A 17,978-nucleotide genomic window follows, 5' to 3' on the forward strand; every position below is an offset into this window, starting at 1 on the left:
TGGTATTGTATGAGTAAAAAACATCTCATAAAAATTGCAACATTTGAAACTAAAAAATATTTTGATATTTGACTTAAAAAATTATATATATATATATATATATGTGTGTGTGTGTGTATGAGAATTTTAATGTATCTATAAATATTACAATAACTAAAATAATAGAAAATACACAATTACATGTTCTTATACAGTAATTAAACCACTGGGATTTGGATGGGAGGAAAGGGAAAGGACGTTCTAGAATTACCTAGAAGCAGGGACGGAACCAGGACTCAATGATAGGAGGGGCTGAAGCCTAAAGGCAAACCATAAAAAAAAATAAAAAAAATAATCCAACAAAATAATTATTTTAAATAAAAAATAATATGCTAACATAAAAAAAATTAAATACATATATTAAAATAACATAAAGGATAATTTAAAATTGTGTTATTTATAGCAAATATAAGATATTTTCAATAACTCAATTAATAAGAATACATATCAAGTTTGTATTTTTTTAAAAAAATATGGTAAAATCTATCCCTCTCACTACATATATATATACGATTTTTTAAAACTTTTTTTAAATTACTAAAATTTTTATATAAATTTTATTTAAAATCATAATATTTTTAAAATAAAAAAATGTACAAAATAACTAACACATGCATCAAAGAGAATTTGAACCTGGTGGGTCAAAATCCCAAATCTTACAAAGAAGCCCACTAACCACTCAAGCACAAGGCTACTCCTTGCTTTTAGGTGCCCAAATATTTTATTAAGTATAGAAAAATCGAAAACAATAAATCTTATGTGGCATGAAAGATAGTTTCCCCGGCGCCGAGGGGGGGCTTCAGCCCCTGCTAGCCCCCCCTTGGTTCTGCCCCTGCCTAGAAGCATCATATATGTTGAGAGGCAAATCTGTAATTACAGTCCTATCAGACAAGTCTACAGATTTTTGTAATGATTAGTGGAGTTTAATTTATTTAAAATGAGGTATTCTTGGGAAATTGAGTGCATGATTAATAACTAGTTACTATTTATGTCATTGTTTTATTCTTATAAAGAGATTTTTATTTTGCATTTTTAGGTATGGATATTGAGATTTTTAATTGAGTTGAATTATTCCGTTATATTATATATTTTAAAATTAGAATTTTAAATTTTAAGGGCTTAATATGGGCAGTAGAATTGGTTTATTCTTCACGGTTCTCTTTTCCCAATTCTAGTTTTTAAGTAAATTTTTAAACTTGTGAGATCTAAGCATCTGTTCATTTGTTATTAAAATCTTTTAATCTTTTTGGTCAATTGGTCGTTTGATTCATTGTCACTAAAAATAAATTCATTGTCACTTTGGCTACATCAACCAAGCCCTATCACCCTATGCCATGTGGTAAAGAGTACGTTATTATTTTAAATTATCGAGGTGGTAAAAACGCATTAAAGTTGGCATCCGTTGCCACATCAATAAAAATTGAAATCAAAGTGTAACTGGCATCACAGATTAGCGGGCTCAGTGACAAAGCACCGCAGAATTTTCCAAGTTCATGAACATATCTGAGTTAACCAACGAGCATTGTATAATGCCAAATTCAAACCAATTATTCATTCCATTCTGTTTTTCCTTACTTATCAATTCTATTTAATTCACACCAATAAAAATTAATTAATTAAAATTAATTAATAACTTAAAATTTATAAAAATTATATTCATTTTTCAATATTACTACCATTTAAAATATATTTTAAAAATATATAATTAAATATAATTTATTAAAAATCACATAAATACATTACATATAAAAAATAAATCTTTCTATTCTGTTTTTACTTACTTATCATTTTTTTTTAATTTACACCGATTAAAAAATTTAATTAAAATTAATTAATAACCAAAAATTTATAAAAATTATATTAATTTTTCAATATTACTATCATTTAAAATATATTTTAGAAAATATATAATTAAATATAATTTATTAAAAATCACATAAATACATTACATATAAAAAATAAATTTAAAAAAACAGTATTACTATTGCATAAAATTTCTAAATAGACAAATAAAAAAAAACACAAAGAAAAACCGTAAGACATGACAAGTAAAAATACTAAAAACTAACAAAGGGAGTATTAAACAACAACTCCTCACAAAACAAAACCTCGAACAAAATGTTCATTACAACATTAAATTCGGTAAAACATGAGGTCCTAAATATGGAACCTTGTTATTCAGCCAGGTAACTAGGTTAAGAGCTAGCTGTAAATTACAGTGCATATGATTATGGGCTAGCAACACATATATAGAAAATTTCAAGGATCTCAACTCACAGCTGACCATTATACTCCTCATCAGCAAAACTGGTCAAATACTTTCAGCTCCAACTTAGTTCTTGAGACAACCTAGATGTTCTGGTAATAATACACGAGCACAGCGATCACCAGAGCTAGTATAGCACTCGGCACGGCCCATAACAAGTACGAATTTGATTTTTTCCTCTTAAGGATCTTTCTCGGGAGTTGATCGTGAACTTTTGGTTTATTTCTGTACCTAGTTCTATCCTTGAGCTCTTTACTATTTGTTGGAACTGGAATGTCCAAATTTAAATCAGCTTCTTCTGGCTCCTCAGTCTTTGTCTCAGGTTCAGTCTCCTCAGCTGAAGGTTCAGATGCTGGACCAACCTTCTTCTTAGCTTTCTTTTCCTTTTCCTAAAAAAAAATTACAAAGAGATATGAGGGAAATAGTACAGATAATTAATCTAGTTGGTTTGTCATCTGCTTGAGGAAAAGGAGCACTTGCCTTGAGTTTCTTTTCTTCCTCCTTTTGAGCTCTGAGCATTGCCCTTGCTGTCGCTTTCTCAGCCTGCTTTTTCTTCCTCTCACGAGCCAAATTGGCTTTGGCAATCTCGACCTCCCTCTTCATTTCTTTTAACTTAATAGCATCTATTTCAACAGGTTCTTCCTGGGATTTTTCAATACCCAATGAATATTCCTCTTCTTGTGGAACACTTGCCGGTTGTTTAGATTCTTCAGTTGATTTGCGCCTATCTTCATTCCTTACCTTCCGGGAAGAGATTGCACCACTACCTAAGTCAGCATTTTCGTTTTCTCGACTAACTTTTATTGATGCCTCTTGCGCAACAGTCGGAGGTGGCGGGAGTGGTGCCTCCACAATAATTGGATTTTCATCAGGGTTTCGTTGACGGCCATCCCTGGTAAATTGCCGACTGTCAAGTGATGACAATATTCTCCTCTCATAATCATCTCTGAAGGCCTTATTGCTGCTCCACTGTGACATGAATTTCTCTACCTAACTTGCAGAGTAAAATGATCAATTATGATCTTGTTATATGGAAATAAGCTGAACAAGGTGTGACAGAGAAAAATACTTTCAAGACTAACCTCGTTATGACAAAGCTCTTCCAATGCATGAACATCCTTCCTTGAGGCAAGGTCCTTGGCAATGTTCAGAACTGAACGGTTCTCACGTGAACAAGTATTCTGAAAAGGAATATATAACTCAAGGATAAAATTGTGAACCAAGCAATGATAGATATGAAACAGCAGACAAATGAACAGCTTGTGAATGCAACCCTGATATCATGAACAAATACCATATAAAAAATATGACAGGATTATTTTAGATATAATGCTCAATGAAATATGGAAACTGAAAGTCATGCCCAACTAGATAAAACAGAAGCAATTAATACGCATCTACAATCATGTTCATAAAGGAGTAGAAAGGTGATGAGAGAACCATCAAATATTCAAAAGAGATGGTTTCACCATACCAATTCTTGACGTGATTTTTTCAGCTCACTTAAGTTTTCAAATGCTTTATCCCTCTTTTCTGTCAAAGGTTCCAATTGATCCTGCAGAGAAGCAATCGCAGCATCTATTGCCTTCAATTCTTCCTCCAGCTGCTTTATCTTCGTCCTAACAGCTTGCTTCTCCTTTTTTACTCCACCAATGCCAACTCCCATCAGCTGAAATGATATTTTTCAAATCAATGAGCAGTTAATGAGAAATATACCTCAAGGAGGAATAATAAGGTAGACGAAGTTGTTTACTTTCACTTGGTCTTGGATAGTTTCTTTCTGGCCCAGTGAATCTTGGATCATAGCCTTCACAACATCATTAGCAATAACCTTTTCTCTTGTGCTTTCAAGTTGTTTAATTTCCTTAAGGAGTTGTTTCTCCTCGCTTAAGGTGTTGCTCTCATGTTGAATATGATAGTGCAAGCTCTGAATCTGCAGAAGTTCTCACAAATGCAAGAGTCACATCCGTGAAAGTAGGACGTGGGTGCTTTGAAATGAAATATCAGGGGCTTACAAGAAAATTCAGTTCTTCCTCTGAGGAGCACAAGCTCACGCCCTTTTCCCTGGTAACATTATTTGAACCACGGAGCTTGCCTAAAGCATCTTGAAGGGGTTCCATTTCCTTTCTCTTCTCATCCATAATCGATCTATAGCGTTTGTCCTCAGTTGTCAAGGGTTTTAATTGTGAAATCACTTGTGCTCGCTCACTCTGCAATCATCAAAAACACAACATCAGATAGATGACTCCAATTCTTTGCTATACAAGCATCCACCATACACAAAATGTACAGAAACAAAAACCAACAACCGTAAGAACTAATATGGCTATGAAGTACCCTTTTTGCCTTCAACGCCTCAGTTATTTGAAATCGTGCTTTATTTCTCTTCTGAACCTCCTTTTCAGCCTCATCAATTTTTGCCTTCAATTTTGGGTCTTCATATGATCTCACCTTCACAAAATAGAAGGTATGAATTTGCTCTTGTGCAGGCCATTCCTCAGTGGCATTCTGCAAAAACGAACCATTTGTCATGGGTTTCCCATCCTTCTTCCCTCCACTTGCTGCTTGTGAACCAAATTGAATGGGCTCTTCTGCTATTTGTCCAAGATTAGTTTTCTCTTTATCATCAAACTCAGTGTGATGGATGTTCTCTCCATTAATTCCATCCTTCACAGGTCCTACTGTGGCATCAGTCCCCAATATCTCCACATTCATGATTTCCACTGAGGTATTAAAGAATTAAATGAATATCAGCAAACAGAAAAATCATTTAAACAACATACTGAGCAAACATAACAGAAATGGCCCATGCCTTTGTGTGATAGTGCAAAAAAACTCATCACAATAGCATGAAGATGCAACTCAAGAAATCATTTACCAACCCCATGAGCAGCAAATAAGGAATGAACATAACATAACACAAACAAAAAATCAAGGTTATGTCAGGACAAGGTATCTTTTGCCTTCCAAAAGAAGGAACAGATATTTTTATGCTTGAAAAGTGCATATGAGATAAACATATTGACCTCATGACATGACCAACAATCAGAATAAGGGATAAGAACTTCTGCATAAAATCATGCAGAGCAAATGATACCCATTTACATCATGCTTTTGACAATATCTTCGCAGGTGCCAGTATATTCTTTCAATAAATCTAGTTTCCAAAACCAGTTGCAATACCTGAAGCCTTAATTGCCACCAAAAAAATATAAAAGGCATAACAATCTCACAACTTCTATTCCAACAAAGGAACAACATACTATAAAAACGCTAAATCAAGTTGTTTCTGATCCTATCCTCAGGAGAAGGATGGAATCTAAGCAGCATTAACCACAATTCCAGGAATGACTTAAGGCTGTGTTGGTTCCTAAAGATCAGTTAAGCTTAAGGGAAAATCAAGGCAAATGGACAGCATGGAAAATTATTGAAGAACAAGGAAATGAAATTTAATCAACAAAGCTCCTTGATTAGCTAGTCCATCATTATCTTCTTCATTTCACCAAACACAAAAACCAATTTTTATTCTGATTTTCTTTGTCTCCCTGACTTTCCTTCATGCCAGACCCACCCCTGACACTGACAGGTCTCAACCTTCCTGAGAATTGAGTCTATATTGTTTAACCATACAACCAAAAATTAGTGTGACACCTACAAACCCCAACATTCCACAAGACAGAAGGTAAAAATGTTATCAAGACCAATAACAAGGGATCAATAAAATCACCTAAAAGATGATAATTTCATGAACAGCAATAAATAAGAACCATAAGCAGCAAAGATCCAAAATTGATTTTTGAATCACAAACAAAGATCAAAATAACTAAACCCTAAAAAGAATGGAAATAAAAACCGCACTTCAATCAGAATTTTGACCACCAGATCATTCGATCATCACAAGACACATAAACCGCAGATCAAAACGCAATTTTTAACTCAAAACTCACGAGCTGAATGAATCTTAAAACTCCCCCCAAAGAAACCAAAAAAACGCACGATCAATAATCAAATGATTCAGATGCAAAGCAGATAGGGAATTCTCACAACAAATCGAAGAAGCTAAGATCAAAGGAGCTCCGGAGAAACTGATCGATGGATAAGGGAAGTGCGGGATCGAGGAGATAGATCTGGTCCTCCGTTTTCAGCGTCAATGGAAACGGCAAGGACGGCGGTGCCGATATCTATTTAAGCCCTTGTTTTTCACGAGTTATTGCTTGTTTTAGAGGGTCTGATCCCGCGGCTCAGAGAGCTTGACGGTTGCCGTGCCTATCCCGTTTGCCACGTTGGCTCTCCGAGGAGATGAAGCCGCCGTTAGTTAACGGTATACTTTTATTATCTTAATTATCGGAAAAATTACTCTGCAGTCCCTAGAATTTTTTATTTTTTCCAATGTGTTATTTGACAAAATATTATTCTTTGTCATTTCTCCTTTTTACAACCAGTTCCATTTCATCCTCCTATCACATTTGGAAGTTCAAATTATGTTCGATGACACACAAATTTGAATGGATTCCTCAAATAATAAGAGAATACACAAAAAATTAAAAGGCACAATTAAAAATCGAAGGTGATGTAAAAATAATAAATTCGAAATACCAAAAATAAAGAGCAAAATTAAAATTTAAAAGTAATGTAAGACTAGTAAATCCGAAGTTATCTAGCCATTGGACTTAAAAGTTATTCTTAAAAAAAAAGAGCGACTTCCAAGGGATTTTAAAAAATCAAAAGACTTTTTTAACCCAATTAAAAAGTTGTTTGGATCTTTTAACCAATCCCTCTAAATTATTTGTCTAAATAACTATTTTAAAAATTAATTTTTTAATTTAATCGTATAAATTTGTTTAAATATATTAAATTTTTCAAATAAATTAATGAGCAAAACAAATTATACTTTCTTTTAAAATTAATATTAATAGAATATTACAAACTCATACTTTTTATTCTTAAAAAACTCAATGGGTACATTTAACGAAGAAAGACTATAGTAAAAAAATGAGTGGAGGGATGAGAGGGGAATTAAATAAAAGAAAATATGAAAACTATGTCAGAAATTTATGGGAGTAAAGATTCTAACTAGAAATTGCCAAAAACAACCCCAAAGTTTGCAATATGCATAGATTCTTCTCCTAAATTTTAATATCTATAAAAACCCATTCCTTTTAAATATAATGATTTTTTTAACCCCCACACCCCCCACACTCCCACACCCACAACAAGCATCTAACGGTGATTAGCAGAGTTAATTTTAAATTTTTTGAACGAAATTGCCCCTTGCGTGAGAAGTTGTGGCAAATGCGACATAATTTGACTATAATGCCCTTGGGCGCAATGATTTTTCCGCTTTTAGAAGAAGCGGTTTTTTCCTTTGTGTAATCCCAAGAGAACACCATTACTGACACAGGTTATTTGCTCTTATCATCTCTTCAACTTTTCCCTTTCCAAAGTTGTTATTGCCTGGGCATCTTATGAAGGATTAAAATTTTATTCCACCATTATCTCGAAGGAGAACTCTCGCTCAACTCTTCGGTATTTCTTCAGTTTGCGTTCTAAGGTATTGAAGCGAGGTGGACGTCGTTAAAGAAGTTGTGCAGTTTTCTTTTGTTTTTACATTCTGTGTGTTGTTTTTGCCCGTTTGGTTTGTAAAGTATTCTGTTAGAAAAAGAAATTTTTCGGTTGTTATGCAATCTCATTGTTATGTGTAATGTTTATAATGTATGTTTCTCCTTTAATTTGATACGGTTGTATTATGTAGTGTTTAATAGTATCAGTTGAAGAAATGAGATTTCTGTTTAAAACATGAGGTTTCTATTTAAGAAATGAGGTTTGTGTTTAAAAAATGAGTTTTCTAGTTTAAAAAATGAGGTTTCTGTTTAACAAATGAGCACATGCATTACTATTCATACTAACCTAAATTCTTTTGTTTGTAGTTATAAGTTTGTTTGTAGTTATAATGTAATCATGCTAACCTAAATTCTTTTCCACAAACTTATTAAATTTTTCATGTAAATATCGTTGTCTCCATATAATAAAGAATGATTGTTTTTATATTTAGCTGTCTTTTGTGAAATGAAGGTCTGCCACACTGTTAGGGTCGTTTTAAATGGAATGGATACACTCGTAGAATCTGAATACCTGCTAAAATCAAAAAATTATACAACAAGAAGAAAATTTAAACGGAAATACCATCATTTTAAGTGGAAACATAACATTTTAAACAGAAACTAAAAAATTTAAGCGGAAAAATAACATTTTAAACGGAAACTGGGATTGGACAAGGATAACAAAGCAAAACTTATGTTTTTTGCTTTGTTTTAAGCGGAAATTTATGTTTTAAGCGAAAACTAGAATAATTAAGCGAAAACATATACTTTTAAGCGGAAACTTGAATAATTAATCAATAATTAACTTCTACAACTATGCAAACATAAAGAAGAAGAACTTTACAACAAGAAGAAATCTACATAAGAAATCTACTCTCATTCCCAAGAAGTCAGCGCCATGAACACTAGCACTCATAACTCCTCTTTGTATCTAGCAATAACACAACAACTCTCCATAGTATACTTATATAAAAAAAAAAAAATTGTTACTCTCTCTCGCAGGATGATCAAGGTGAGAGGAAGGAAGAAATTTTCACCTTATCGGGTAATCGGGAGAACTCCAATCGAACACACCAAATGGGGAGGAATTGAAAAACTCCAACAATCCAAGGTAATATGAGTCTTCCAAACTTTGTTTGAGAAAAAACAAAAAAGAATGCAAAAAGAATGAAAAAAAGTATGCAAAAAAGTTTGATATGATGTGATTGGGCGATTTTTTCCGACCATTTTTAAGGGTAACGATGGAATTTCATAACATAGACCCATTCCTAGTGACCTACAGGGGGCAAAAAAGAAGTGAAATAATAACGGAAAGGTTGTTCGAGATATTCAAAACTTATAGGGGCTATTTGGGAAATTTTGAAATTCTTGAGGGGTAAACAGTAATTTTCCCCAAATTCTAAACATACAAATATATCATGTTATAAAATTAGAGTAAGATTTCTAATGTATCTTATTAATTAAACAATTAATAAATATCAAAAATAGGATCACTTATATTCATTCATAGCAAAACAGATAGGACAACGAAGTGACTAAGAACTTCACTTGAAGAAACCAAAGGATTTTTCCAATCTATCGTTTTTTTCCTGTAGATGGATTGGGTATTCTCGAGAATGGAGACCTTTGTTCTATATATAATTTTTCTATTAAAAAATTAACTCAAATTTAAATTTTGAAGCAGATCATTATCCAAAATATTTATTAGAATTAATATAGGATTCAAATGATAATGTTACGACCACTATAATTATTTAAATCTGTTTAATTTTAAATTATCACAAACATAATTTATATCTGAATTAAATTTAAACTAACATTCTCCCACCTACCCAAAAATTAATCATAAGTAACTTAATATTTATACACATTAATCCATAAAATCCTTATGTCTGCATTAAAAAAATCAATTACACGAATAATGACGGTAAGTCATCATTATAAATCGAATATTAGATAAACTATATTAGATAGTATACATCTTTATTGAAACTTTTAAGTTTTTAATTGTTTCTGATGGATCTAACGAGTATAAACCCTAGTTCAAACCCTGGATCTTCTTCTTTGGAGATTGCTTAGGAACAAAGAAAGTGGCGGAAGCATACCTGCACTTCAATCCATTGATTACGAGTTGATCTTGCATATTTGCCTGATTTCAATACCGTGGTTTATTTTTGACCTCTTCACTCTTTGTTGGAGCTGAAGTCTCTACAGTTACACTAGCTTCTTCTTCTGCCTCCTCAAGCTTATCCTCGAGTTCAGTCTTCTCAGCAGAAGGCTCAGTTACTGTTATAACCCAGCCTGTTACTGTAGCAACTTTATAAAGCCCAACACTGTAGCGCGGGTACTGTAGCAGCCCGAAAATACTTTTCTTCCCTTCTAAAAGTTTCAGCCCCTCTCTTCTATTTCCCATTCATGCTTGTTGGAAACCCTAGCCATGTCCTTCTCCTCTTCTTGGTTTTAATGGTTAAAGATAGGTAAGTAATTCTTGTTTCCTTTAATTTTCATTTTGTGTTCTTGTTGATAACCTTAGTATAAACTTAGGGTTTGTGTTCTTCTTGTTTTTTCTCTTTTTTTTTCCCTAGATTAATAGAAGTAGAGAGGATGAGAAGAGAAGATGGCAAGGTGAGTGGGCTAACCGAATCATTCTTGATTTATTTTGGCATGATGTTGATTGGAAACTTGGCATTTGTTTGCTACAATCTCATACTTGTTGTTAATTGGGTCCATGACAATGTAAGGCCTTGGGAGTTATATTTATGGTGAATTATGCAAGTGTGGATTGGTGTATAAAGAAATCATATTATTGAGTTATGCTAGAGTCCATGGAATGGAATTTGGGTGATGCACATAAGGTGTTTGACTAATTGCCTCCCTAGTGTTGAATACAAATATTTGGGGGACATAATTGTGAGAATTGTGTGATTTAATTTTTGTAATGGGCTTCAATGGTATTGATGAGGCTTAGTTGTTAGTTTGTTTGAGCACTCCTTCATATGAAGGAATAATAAATGTGGATCCCTTGTTTGTTACTAAAAATGAGTTGAAATTCTTAAGTGCATTTGATTGATCTCATGTGTGGGTGATAATATGTATATCTTGTGGAATTTGGTTAGGAATCAAGAGGTAAGGAATGTGTTTTTATACATATCATGGTTTGTGTTAAAATACTAGAATGTAAGAATTATGAGAAGATGGACATTTTACATTATAGATTATAAGTATATGTATGTTGGCAAGGGAAATTTGTTTATATGAGGGAGTTATGTTTATGTAATTATTTTGCTTGGGAATGGAAGAGATTGGAAATGCTTTGATGATATGTCGGGATGATACGAAGGAGTTAGAGAAAGGGGGAGAGATGTATGCTCATAATAGAATGTAAGATTTTGATAAAAACTTATGTGATGAGAACTAAAACATGAATGTTCAAGAATGAAAATAATAATGTGAGTTGCTTTTGAATCTAGAGGAATGGGGTGGTATGAAGCTAGGATTGAAGACATTTTAGGGTGAGATGACATGACAATTATGGCGGTAAAGAATTGAAAAAGTTGGTGAGTTGCTTGGGTGTTATTGCATCCCGGATATTAGAGGTGACCTTGACCTAATGTTAATTCAAAAATTGGGGTAACTCGCTTTATATAGCTTATGTTGGTTGATGTTCAAGGGTTGTTTTAATATTGGAAGGGAAAACTAGGTTTATGCCTTTGAAATGATAACTTGTTTTAGATGAACAATTATGATAAGATACATTATTGATAAAATCGAAATGATGGGGAAAACCAAAGGGTGCGGATTGGATTTATAGATTAGAAGTTTTGATTTATTAAAAAAACTTGTGCAAGATGATGTACTACGGGGGAATCTTAAGGTTTAGCTTGATTTTTCTCACTTCTGGGGACAAAACTTTGGGAAGCATTTGACAAGGAAAATGTTCAGTATGGTCCCGAGTTTCATTCGGCAAAATATCTTTGCAATTGTTAGTATGATCTTGGAGTTATGTGTTGTGAAATGGAACAGGTTAGAAGTGATATTATGGCGAGACCTTAAGAGTGTAATTCCCAGTGTGTTTGGTTTTTATTTGATGATTTATTCATTTGGTAAATTTTGTGCATAATTTCTGTTTCTTCAGTTATTTTCCCTAATGTGGGATTCTGAAGTTCTGTATTTCTGTTCGTGTGAGTATCTGGGAAATTCATGAATACTCTGTATTTTTTACTATGATGTTTTGTGTGACTGATTTATTATATCATTTTGCTTACTTTTATATAACCTATTCTCTTTATTTAGTTATTTGCCCCGGATTGAAAACTTGGAATTTATTAGTATTTCTGCGTTTATTTGAACTTTTGAATTTGCAATTTCTGAACTCGAACTCTATGTTTTTGGTGTATAATTATTTATTTGTTTATTTTGTTTTTGCATTAATTATTCGGTATTTCCTCTGTCTGTATTCTGTATCTCTGCGGTTTTTAGTACATCTCCATTTCGGCTCGCCCTGACTAGGGAGGAGTAAGTCCCTAGCCATGTGCACATGTTTTCTTTAGTAGCGCTACCCCCCGACTGCGGTCGAAGATGCGGCTACTACTGCTGATATTCTGCTACGTTTACGTTACGTTCGGACTTCACGATCGAAGATCGACCTCGTCTTTGTTGATTTCTGTTATTAGTCAGGGAGATGTACATGTCTGTTTTGCGTATTTTTGGCATTTCTGAGTATCTCTGTATTCCCGAGCATTCTCGTATTTCGTTCCGCTATTATTACGCCATTTTGCCATTACGTATGGAAAGTATTATGTTTGGGATTGTTTCGATAACCAATTTCCGTATTCTGCTGGTATTTTGAGTTTTCTCGTGTTTTTGCCCCACTCACTGAGTAACCGAGTTACTCAGCCTCTCTTCTTCTATCTTTTCAGGTACTTGACTCTTAGGTTGTGCTTAAGACCTTGTTGATCAGCCAGTGCTATGATGGATCCATTAGGGTTGTCATTTTCTTGTAAAATTTTTTATAACCTGTATTTATACCTTGGATTCTCGTGTCATGTCATGCATGTTGTATTTCGATACCATTTTATATTGTTTCCTGCTCATCATGAAGGGTTGACTGACGTGCAGTCGAGTCGGGCACTGCAGGTGGGGGCCAGCCCCGTTGGATGCGGCCGATCTGTCAGCGGGCCCGGCTTTGGGGCTGGGGCGTGACAGTTACACCAGCCTTCTTCTTATCTTTCTTTTCCTTATCTTGAAAAGATTACAGATAGATGCAACTTCATAGATTAATCAAGCAGGTTTTTAGTTACAACAAGAGGAAAAGGAAAACTTGCCTTGATTTTCTTCTCTGTTTCCTTCTGAGCTCGAGTTGTTTCCCTTGCTGCTGTTTTCTCTGCCAGCTTTTTCTTCCTCTCACGAGCCAAATTGGCTTTTGCAAGCTCCTCGTCCCTCTTTATTTCTTTCAACTTCGTAACATCTATCTCAACAGGTTTCTCCTGGGATTTTTCAACACCAGATGCATATTCCTTCTACTGTAGAAGGCTTGCCTTTTCTTTAGATTCTTTGGTTGGTTTATGGTGATCTTCAACCTTTGTATTATGGGTAGAGACAACACCATTACTTAAGTTGCCGTCCTTTTTTCTCGTTTTACACCAGTTTTTACTGGTGCCACTTGTTCAACAACTGGCGGATGAGGTAGGGATGCCTCCACGATGATTGGTTTCTCATCAGGGTTTCTTTAACGACCATCCTAAGTCAATTGACGACTGTCAAGTGATGATAATATCCTCCTCTCATAATCATCTCTGAAATGCTTTATCACTACTCCACTGAGACATAAATTTCTCTACCTAACCCAACATGTAGAAAATTACAGATTACAATCTTGGTATTTGGAAATCAGCTTAACTATGCCAGGAGAGAAAATAATTCACAAACTGACCTCACTATGACAATGCTCTTGCAAAGCTTGAATATCTTTCTTTGCAGCAAGGTCTTTGGCAATATTTAGAATCGACCGATTCTCTCCGGAAGAATTATTCTGGCAAACATTAATAAATAAAAAAATTTTGATGATAAAATTGTGAATCAAGAGATAAATACCATGTAAGAAAAATAATAGGAAACTATAAAATCTTATGCTCACGGAAATATGGAAACCAAAAGTCATGGCCATCCAGATGAAACAGAAGTAATTAATATGGATATATAATCACGTCCTTAAGGGAGTAAAACAATCAAATATTCAAAAGAGATTGTTTGGTCATACCAATTCTTGGCTTGATTTGATCAGCACACTAAAGTTTTCATATGCCTTTCCCCTCTTTTCTGTCAAAGATTCCAATTGATCCTGCAGAGAAGCAATCGCAGCATCTATTGCCTTCAATTCTTCCTCCAGCTACTTTATCTTCATCCTAACAGCTTGCTTCTTCTTTTTTACTCCACCAATGCCAACTCATATCAGCTGAAATGATATTTTTCAAATCAATGAGTAGTTAATGAGAAATATACCTCAAGGAGGAATAATATACCAGAGGAAATTGCTTACTTTCACTTGGTCTTGGATAGCTTCTTTCTGGCCTAGTGAGTCTTCGATCTTAGCCTTCACAGCGGCATTAGCAATAACCTTTTCCCTCATGCCTTCAAGCAGTTTAATTTCCTAAAGGAGTTGTTTCTTCTCACTTAAGGTGTTGCATTCATGTTGTATACAATATTGCAAGCTCTGAAAGTAGAAAGTAAGCCCTTGGATTTTCAGAGAAATAAAATAACTAGTGCTTACAACATAATTCAGTTCTTCCTCAGAGAAGCATAGGCCTACATTGCTTGAACCATGAATCTTGCCTAAAGCATCTTGAAGAGGTTCCCTTTCCTTTCTCTTCTCATCTCATCCATCATCGATTTGTTCCGCTTGTCCTCCGTTGTCAAGGGTTTTAATTGTGAGATCACTTGTGCCGGTTTAGACTGCACTCATCAAAGGCTCAGTATCAGACAGATAACTTCTATTCCCTTATTACAGCATTTGTTACTTTTGTTCCAACCATAAGAAGCCAAATGCATCTGCCACTATCTAGAGCATAATATACCTTGTCTCAAAAAAAGGCAGCTAGACAAGAAGTCACTCAGTCCCTTAAGTCAGAGAAGAACATATAAAAAATGCCAGTATCAGTGAGAAGTCATATAACTATGGATTACCCTTTTTGCCTTCAAGGCCTCAGTTATCTACAACCGAACTTCTGAACCTGCATGTCAGCCTGTTCAATTTGTGCCTTCAGTTTTGGGTCTTCATATGATCTCACCTTCACAAAAAAGAAGGTATGGATTTGCCCAGCTTCGATCAGGCCATTTCTCTGAGGCATTCTGTGGAAAATTCGCACATGCAGCATGTTTGCCCACTTCCTTTCCTCCATCTGAACTATCCATCATGCCAAATTTGATGATGGGTTCTTCAGCCTTTTGTCCATGATTAGTTTGTACTTTGTTGTCCACCTCAGGGAGAAAGGTGCTTTCTCCATCAATTCCATTCTTAACAAGCACTGGTGTGACATCATAAGCCAATATCTCCACCCCCATGATTTCCACTGAGGGAACAAAATATCAGAAAACAGGCAAAAAAATTCAAACAATAAGCTAGAACTAAGCCTTCACATGATATTGCAAAGATACTCATCTCAGAAAAATAACGATATAACTTAAAAAATCATTTAACCAACCATCATAATCTGCAAATTTCTGGTAAAGGACTCACCAACAGATGCATGTTAAATGTTTCCCAGTCTCACATTTCAAAGAAATCACACTAATGAGAATAGGCACAGATGCGTTAAATGTTTCAAATGCAGATAGTTTTCTTCTACTTTCCAATAGCATGTGAAAAGTCAGTAATTGAGACTTGAGACAAGACAAAGTCAAGGTTTTGCTTGTTGGGCCAGATATTCTGTGCATGGCAAAACATTTCATGCTGTGCAAGCTGCTTTTAATTCAGATAATATCACACCCTCCATTATAACATACAACATATGAGAAAAACCTCTCTCCCGAGTTTTTTTTGGGAAGAGGAGCGGGGCGAACCCATTAGAGACCCAAAGACGTGCACAAGTCTCGGTGGAACAAGTGGGGACGAGGCCGCGCTCACGTGAGCGCTGGAACCACTCGTACACAACCACTATTCACAACTCCCAGAAATGTGCCCTTAGCCGAGAATCGAACTCTCACCACTCGGTGAGAGCTCTAACGGCGACCCGTATACCAATAGACCTGAAGGTCGTTGGCAACCTCCCTCCCGAGTTGTTTTGCTTCTTCTCCACATAAGAAGTATGAAGACCAAGCAGAACTTAGCAAATTATGAGCTAACCTACTCCCTGAAGGATTATTTGTTTTGAGGGGGTTGTCAACAAAACAAAGTGGATAAAGATGGGTAAGAAGGAAAGGAACTTTAGTTCTTATATTTTCATTAATTTGCTAGCACACCTTTATGTTCTTCATTTAAACAAACATAGGAAACCAATACTGTCTCTTTGTTCCACATATTTCTATCACACAAACATACTCAAGGTGAATAAGGCTTTTAGGTTTCGAACTTCAAGCGAGTTGAGTATCTAGTACAAACATCCAACTAAAATCTACGAGTAACATTTGCCAAAACAAATAATGCCACAAATGTATATCGATGCATAAACATGAATAAACAATACCAAAAAAGATGAGAATTTTATGAAACCAGATGACATTCAGGCTTCTATACGTGATGCACCAATATCTATAACACAATTAAGAACCACGCACAACCTCCTTCCTCTTCTCAATCTGTGATATAAGCATGCAACAAATCTCGAAGTAACAACTACCAAACCAAACCATGCCACAAATGAAGATGTGACACATGAACACAAGTCAATACAATCACAAAAAAAAAAAAAGAACTTTGATGATGTATTATTGCCTATAACACAACTGAGACCCATGCCCAAACTCCTTCCGCTTCTTAATCCTGACTTCTATCAAGATTCCAACATTTCAAAATCGAATTTTCAATCACAAACAATCAATAAATTAAAAAAAAATATCACATTAAAAGTCTGAGAAAGCAATAAAATAATCATTTGATTGACATTATTTTTTCTAGCTAAAAAATCAAAAATTTTCTATGAAAAATTCAGATTGTGTTGTTTGATTGCTCTTATTTTCCATGAAAAATATAATATTTTTCACAGAAAAAATATCATTTGTTGTTTGATTGCATCAATTTTTCCTGTAAAAGAGTCACATTTTTCATGAAATTTTTTTAAAAAAATTTTAAAATTAAAAACAACGCATGTTATTTTTTCACATAAAGCCCTTATGTTTTATCTGGAAAACTTTTCCTAAGGTGGAAGGCAGGAAAAATATTTTAAATATTTTAATCGCACGTTATTTTTTCACATAAAGCCTTATGTTTTATCTGGAAAACTTTTCCTAAAGTGGAAGGCAGGAAAAATTTTCGGCTGATTTGAGAGAAAATAGAGTCACCTGATAGAGTTTATGAAAAAATTTTCCACAAAAAATTTTAGCAAATAAATAACTTATTTAGCTGAAAAATGACCTGTGAAAGAATTTTCCATGGACAAAAAGGGCAATCAAACCCAACCCTATTTTTTAAAAACTGGTAAAAGGTATTAAAGTTCGCATCAGTTGTCACATCATGTTTTTTAAAAATTTAAAATAAAAAAATTGAAAACAAAGAGTAACAAAGAGTAACTGGCCAAAAAAAAAAAAAATTAACTGGCTTCTCAGATTAGCGGGTTCAGTGACAAAAGCACTGTAGCATCTTCCAAGGTCATGAACATATCTTAGCGAACCAACAAGCATTATAAAGTACTAAATTCAATCCAAATTCCCCCTTTATTTGTTTTTTACTCGTCAATTTTATCTAATTCATGCTAAGTAAAAAAAAAGTAATTGAAATTAATTGATAACTTTAAATTTTTAAAATTTACATTAACTTTTTAATACTGCCCTTATTTAAAATATATTTTAAAAAATATATAATTGAATATAATTTATTAAAAATTGTATAACTACACTATATATAAAAAATAAATTAAAAA

The 17,978-nt window shown here is 34.1% G+C and overlaps 1 protein-coding gene and 1 pseudogene across 1 annotated transcript; both read right to left on the reverse strand.

Annotated features, from left to right (window-relative positions):
• Nucleotides 1-2,116: 2,116 nt before the first annotated feature.
• On the reverse strand, nucleotides 2,117-6,503 carry LOC120251607 (proton pump-interactor 1-like). The gene is made up of 8 exons (XM_039260187.1): nucleotides 6,350-6,503; nucleotides 4,643-5,028; nucleotides 4,321-4,515; nucleotides 4,059-4,238; nucleotides 3,780-3,974; nucleotides 3,388-3,486; nucleotides 2,786-3,295; nucleotides 2,117-2,694 (listed from the first exon to the last, which is right to left on the reverse strand). The coding sequence occupies exons 2-8, from the start codon at nucleotides 5,018-5,020 to the stop codon at nucleotides 2,389-2,391; spliced, it is 1,863 nt and encodes a 620-aa protein (XP_039116121.1). The 5' UTR covers nucleotides 5,021-5,028; nucleotides 6,350-6,503; the 3' UTR covers nucleotides 2,117-2,388.
• Nucleotides 6,504-13,075: 6,572 nt separating this feature from the next.
• On the reverse strand, nucleotides 13,076-15,465 carry LOC120251436 (annotated as a pseudogene).
• Nucleotides 15,466-17,978: the final 2,513 nt, after the last annotated feature.

The sequence above is a fragment of the Dioscorea cayenensis genome, chromosome 20 (assembly GCF_009730915.1).
Source record: "Dioscorea cayenensis subsp. rotundata cultivar TDr96_F1 chromosome 20, TDr96_F1_v2_PseudoChromosome.rev07_lg8_w22 25.fasta, whole genome shotgun sequence".
NCBI classification, from domain to species: domain Eukaryota; kingdom Viridiplantae; phylum Streptophyta; class Magnoliopsida; order Dioscoreales; family Dioscoreaceae; genus Dioscorea; species Dioscorea cayenensis.